This window comes from Epinephelus moara, chromosome 10 (genome assembly GCF_006386435.1).
Source record: "Epinephelus moara isolate mb chromosome 10, YSFRI_EMoa_1.0, whole genome shotgun sequence".
Classification (NCBI taxonomy): Eukaryota; Metazoa; Chordata; class Actinopteri; order Perciformes; family Serranidae; genus Epinephelus; species Epinephelus moara.
The window spans coordinates 45140583-45147347 of NC_065515.1; the positions used below are offsets into that span (position 1 = coordinate 45140583).

General features: G+C 41.4%; 1 protein-coding gene across 1 annotated transcript in view; it reads left to right on the forward strand.

Moving 5' to 3' along the window:
• Positions 1-6765, forward strand: part of LOC126396243 (cadherin-2-like) — a 430873-nt gene that overhangs the window by 393786 nt on the left and 30322 nt on the right. The window contains exon 15 of the mRNA XM_050054177.1: positions 4489-4650. Within this exon, the coding sequence (XP_049910134.1) occupies positions 4489-4650 (162 nt within the window). The remainder of the gene's footprint in view (positions 1-4488; positions 4651-6765) is intronic.

Here is a 6765-nt window from a genome sequence, read left to right on the forward strand (position 1 = left end):
TGTAAACGGCGCAGTGCTGACTGGTCAAGACCAACAAACAAAGAGTTACAGTAGTCTAGGCGTGATGTAACAAAGGTGTGAATAACTTTCTCAAAATAATCTCGGTGGAGATATGCCTTTACTACTGTGTTTGCAGCCTACTTGTAACAGAGTGGAGAATGTCACAAGCAGACTCAGCCTTTGCAGACGGGGGGACATACACAGCTACCATAATGACATGAGAAAACTCCCTGGGTAGATAATATGGTCTCATGCCAACAGCCAGCAGCTCAATGTCCCTGCAGCAATGCTGTTCCTTGATAGTGATGTGCCCAGAGTTACACCATTGTAAGAAATATTGATTGTTACATAATTTATAATTTATTCTGTGGCAACATTTATTAAATAAATGCTCGCCGACATTCTCCACCATTTTGTATGAAAAGTTTGATTGATATGATTCATTTAGGGTTTGCATTCTCCACCATTATATATGTAAGATTTGTTTGATTATAAACAGTTTATTCAGGTGCCTACGTTTTTCACCATGATTACTGTAGGGTTTGATTAGCTCAATATTAGGAAAAAGTGACGTTAATAAGAATTATTAAACATAACCACTTTAATTATTCGTCCAGCAATATAATTTCATAGTCAGACTAATAAAACCACACCTCTTGTTGATCAGACAAGAATGTTTAACGCACTTTGGGGAAATTATTAATTATCAATTGTCAATTGAAATAGAGTTCAAATAGCCAGGACCTTTGCACCCGTAAAGTGACTGAATGTAATCCTACAGAAAACCAAGACAACAACTTTATAGACAAACATTTATTCTAAACTACTGACACAGAAGACCAAGACGCAATACAACTAACAACAGACAAGACAATGAGTAAATGCAACTATGAGTGGAATGAAATGAATACAGCAATGCTAATGAATGAATGAATGAATGACCAGAGTGAACCAGATGAAGCAGTGAGCAATGGTAAGATAATTGTCAGAGGAAACTTTGACATGAACTATGAAAAGCACCATTCAACAGCTGAGAGGCATGGGAAGCAAAAAAGGAAACATCTGAAAACTTAGGGGAAATCCTAGTTTTATCTAATGCTCCCTACCATACTATACATACTTTACTATACATAAAATTATGTTGTTTCTCCTGAGTTGTAGCAGACCAGAAAGAAGATGCTCTGGAGGGGGAAGAGGAAAAAGCAGCGCTGCTCCTTGGTGTGAACTGCTCCTGGTGCTGTCCCACGGGGCAGCCTGCTCAGCTGGTCCTTCTCTTCTCCTCGGTCGAACTTCTTGGAGCCCTTGGGCACTTTTGGGCGTTCTTGAGCCCACATGGCAACTTTGGCTCGGGTGAGCTTGGCTCTCCATGTCAGTCATCTTCACACACCCAGTGTGGGCATGCAGGAGTCTGCCTTTCTTCAGTCCTGACCTTGTTGGTCCAGGACACAGGAGTTAGGCAGACCTTGTGGCATAAAGTTCTTTCTGTTGGGTTTTAGCATGTTCAGTTCTGCTCAGGATGCAATCAAATTGCCCAGCAGGGCCACGCTGGATGGGGCCCAGCATGGCCCGCCGGCTTCTCAAAAGTTCTTCTTCAAGTTCTTCTTTTTCTTTAACTTCTTTAACTTCTTTTACTTTTTTTACTTAACAAGACAAAAAGTCTCTTCTCATCTTATAGTTGTTCCAAGGGGTTGAGACTGGCAGGCAGGCTCCGGCCTCTGCGCTGTGATTGGCCTTGCCAGCTGTCTGCCTCTGGGCTGATGCCCAGTAGGAGCAGTTCACTGTCACTGGCGGGACATTTCACTCCTCCCCTCCTGTACCTTTGCTAGCTTAAAGTTTAATTTACTTTAATTGCTTTCTAGATAGTTAATGAAGCTTGGAACATTTCTAATGCTTCCATATTTACCAACGAGGCACTGTCTGCTATTGAATGGTACCAAACATACATTGTCTGCAACAGGATATTACCAACTTATAAATAAGTGGTCAACAGACACTACTAATTCAGATTTAAATGTTATACATGGTGATCGTGTTATAACAACATATATATATATATATATATATATATATATGTATATACATGTGTATGTATATGCACTGAAATAGAAAGAAAGGTGAAGCATAAAATCACAATCAACATGTTGGTTCCCGGAATCCGCATTTCTGTCTGTCCTCTTAAAAGACAACCGCAGGGAAAGGTGGGTGTTATCACATTAGGGAAAGGTGGGTGTTATCACATTAGCATACAGTACACACAGACGTCTGCACCATAGGGGACCTAGTGTCAGAGTGGCATCTCAACTTGAGTCTTCTTCCTGGATAACACCAACACCAACATGTTAAATAATAAAGTTACATTTGAAACACCTTTCAGACCATGTGGCTGAGTCTGTCTCTGAAGTGACCCAGTGGTTGGTCACCGATTCGTCTCTGATGTCAGGAAGCTGAGTAAAAGTCCATTGGTGTAAATCCAAAATAAACAGGCTTGATCACCCTACACCATCTATCATTGACAAACACAGCCAGACCACCTCCTTTCCTCTTACCGCTGTCCACTGTCCTGTCGTATCTGATGAGCTGGAATCCGTCCAGCACGGCGATCGTGCCCGGTACTTCCGTGTTCAGCCATGTCTCAGTAAACACCAGCACGCTGCTCTGCCGGTACTCCCTCTGATAGCGAGTCAGCGCCGACAGCTCGTCCATCTTGTTGGGGAGCGATCTTACGTTCCCCATGGCGACGGACGGGAGGACGGGTTTGTACCATCTCCTCCGGTATCGCCGCTGCACTCCGGCGCGACATCCCCGTTTCCTTCTCCGCAGCTCGCTGCAAATGTCGTGCCTCTCCTTGGGCCATGACGCAGCGCTAACAGCTGGTCCCGGGTGTAAACAATTGAGCCACGACTGGGCGCCGGATCCCCGCACACGATCGTATCCATAGCAAAAAGGGAGAAAGACCACTATAAAGAGAGTGGTCTTCGTCTCCATACCAAAGCAAAACATAAGTGCTAGCTAGCCAAACTTTAAGAAAACTCAAAGTGAGAAAGTTAAAAACAAGACTGAGAAAAGCTCAGCGGTGAGCAGGAGCTGCTGTAACAGGCGTCCCGACTAGAGGCGCCATCTTAACTTGAAGAATACAGGAAGAATACATTATCATGCATTTATAGGGAGGTCTGTTACTGTAGGCTTTGGTAACAAAGTTTGAGCCAAGAACTAATTTATCTCATTTAGCTTGATGTGTGAATTTACAGCAGACACATGATGTGTCTTTTTAAGTAGAAGTGTTTGAAGTTGAAGTCATGTTTCAGGACAGTGTGGAGGTAATTGTCTCTCCATGCATATTAATATACAATTTTTGTGGGAGTACAATGATCTACAAAATAACCACATTTTCAGTTATAAATCATATTGTAGTATAATAAGTAAAAATGCAGTTCAGTGTTTTTCATGAAGTGATGATTGAAGGTGCTTTCAGATAGATGTGTCTCTAAATGCAGCAGTTAACTTAGTCTTGCCAAACTTAAATAATCATTACAGCATTGCATTATTGGTCAAATGTGATGTTTTAGACCATTCTGAAATAGACCATTCTAATTATAGTCTTGTTTCACAATTATTTAATTATTTCATAATTATTATTATTGCAATTATTCATGTGATGCTTTAGGTGATTGCAGGGGTGGGTCCGAATATGCCACAAGTAATACACACAAGTTAAAAAGTATTTCTTTTTTTAAAATGTACTTCTGCTCTTTACTCAAGTATATTTTTGGGCCAGTAATCTACTTACTTTTACACTACATTTTGACAACTGATGCTCTTCAGTGCAGCTACTCTGGAAACCTGGCTGACAAACAACAGCATCTGGAAGAGCAGAGCTGGCACTAGATGTCAGTGTGATGTCAGTAAGATGTTGGACTCTCATATCAGACTAATGTTACATTTTGGTTGGAATAAAAATCAGGTTGATGATATTTTGAATGTCTAACAACATTAGAATTTCATATAATGTGGACGTCATTATGACCTTTTGCAGATATTGGGTTTTGTTCTCCATACTTATGACTAAATGTCATTTTTCAATGTCAAGATAATGTTGGCATGAGAAGTCTGGAAAATTGATTTTGACTTAAAAACACAACTTAAAATCAACAAAACATAAATGTTATCTGTCTTCAATATTCTACATCAAATTAACGCTGGCATTAGACGTTGGACACCCAATGTCACAGCCTAAACTCAATCTGGGATAAATAGTTTAATAAGTGCAGAAAATAGACATCTAAAATGGTGATGTGATTTAAGGACAATGTTGTGGATTAGCTGTCGGACTATCCCCACAATGAATTAGGGGTTTAAGAATAGAGGACGTCCTATGCAGATCGTAAGGCTTCTTTGATGCAAACTTGTGATTTGTGATATTGGGCTGTTTCGCTTGACTTGCTTACTGTAATACCAACTTGTGACTGTTTGATTTGTGTATGTGTTCAGGACTATGATCTTAGTCAGCTGCAGCAGCCTGATGCCCTGGAGCCAGAGTGTATTAAGGTGGGGATCAGACGTCTGGATGAGAGGCCTCTTCATCATGATCACCAGTACCCCCTCCGTTCTGCTGCCCCCCACCCAGGAGATATAGGAGACTTCATCCATGAGGTATGGCAGCACGCAGGCTCTGTTTATGTTGGACAAATCTCATGAAGTCCTTTGCCAATTTAAACATTCATGGTAATATCTTTGCATTAAATGTTGTTAGCTTTGTTTTCAGACTAAACCAGCAAGAGGATGATGTCCCATCCTCACTAACTGAGATTCAATCTGTTTGCCCAGATTAAATTCTGGTGTCGGGCGAATGCACTTCTTAGCACACAGAAAGTGGTGAAGCACAGCTTGAGTAAAACACACATGGTCTAATTGACAGTAGTAAGCAGACAGTGTCCAGAAAAAGCTGGATCTGCCAAAGCTGAATCTGTTGCTTCTCTCTTCCCTTTTCTATCCTTTGGTATAACGCATGAAAGAGTGGCTAGCATGTGTTAACAGTTTACCTAATCACCTTACAGGACTTAGGGATATTGCACTTCAAACCTTTTTTTTTTTGTTGTTGTTTTTTTTTTAACAGTCACTAACTCGTAGGTTTTTGGATCTGCCAGTATGGGAACTAACCCACTGCCACATTCAAAGCCTGTATCCAAACAGGAAAGCACACAAAGGCATCATCACACAGTGTTGCAGATTGAAAATACATTTGTTCCCCTTCAGTGATGTATCAGTGATATGTGATGGTGTATGTGCCTTGCAGGGGTTGCACACTAACAGCTGACATGAGGCAGTGAGAAGCAGAGAAACACAGAGAGTACAGTGTCTGTGTAATACTTAATTAGCTTTGCTAGTGGTCAGGATTATCTGGACTCCGACCTGGCCACAGCCTGGCTACCTAATTGGAGGTAAAGCCACTGAGTTGAGTTAATCCCGCAGACTGGCTGCAGGCCATCCACAGCTCCTTAAAGTCACAATTTGGGGCACTCTGTCACTGTGTTCCACTTCCTATTTACATTATTATATACTATTTCCTATTCTTCATCTAACCGCTTCATCCTCTTGAGGGTCGCAGGGGGGCTGGAGCCTATCTCAGCTGACATCGGGCGAGAGGCAGGGTACACCCTGGACAGGTCGCCAGACTATCGCAGGGCTGACACATAGAGACAGACAATCATTCACGCTCACATTCACTATTTCCTATTCTATGGAGCTTTATCCCTATCTTTATTCAAGAGAGTGATCTATCAGTTTGAGAGCATTATTTATTGATTTCACGCTCAAAAACCCTGCTCTCGCAATCAAATAGCCTCTGCTTGCGCTTGGATCTACTCAGTTTCTGCTCAAACTGTGTGCTCGCACTCATATACCATGTTGCTTGCACTCAGATACAATGTTGCTCGCACAGATTTCCTGCTCGAGCTTCCGCTTTTCTCCTCGCGCTCAAACTGTTTCTGTGCGCTCTCGGAATTTCTGCTCTCAGATTTCTGCCCTGCATGCGCTTGGATTTTTTTGTGTAACAACCCTGTCAAAATCCCCCAACCAATAGAATGCCAGATTTACTGTTGACCAATGAAATGATCCCTGCCTCCTTGTGGGTGCACTTGCTTTAGTATTAGAGCGTCCCGTCCGGGCGGGTACTCTTTAACCGGGTTCATCCACTCCCACCCTCCAGGGCTTTATTAAATGTTCTTCCCTTGCTTTCTTTACCACTTTTGGAATATAGTACCAAAAATTATGAGGAATTGTGCACTTTTTGAAAAAAGCATGAAATTTCTACCATAGTTAGTACATACCATAAGGTTTATTTTCAGATGTGGAGGGAAGTCAGATTTGACCTCTGAGGCCCGGGAGAGGTCAAATTCAAGATGGCCGCCAATAATATTCAAATATGGTTAACTTTGGAACCAAACACAATAGAAAAACATTTAAGGTGTCATTTCCAACTAAGTTTAGGGTGCCCATTCAGTTAGTGATACTCTTGAGATAAATGGAATTCAAAAAAATGCATTTAGGTCAGGGTCAAGGTAAAAATTTGCTTACAAAAAACAAAATATTTTCCCCTCTTTTTAAATTTTTTTTTAATGAACCCCAAAAATATTTCAATTACTTTTTACTCTCATGTGTTATTCAGTAATTAGTTATCATTTACTGGGATGTGTGGTTATTTTTTCCTGCTAAGCACATCATTATCAGCAGATGGCCCTCTAGAGCATCAGTAGCTAATGCCAGTAG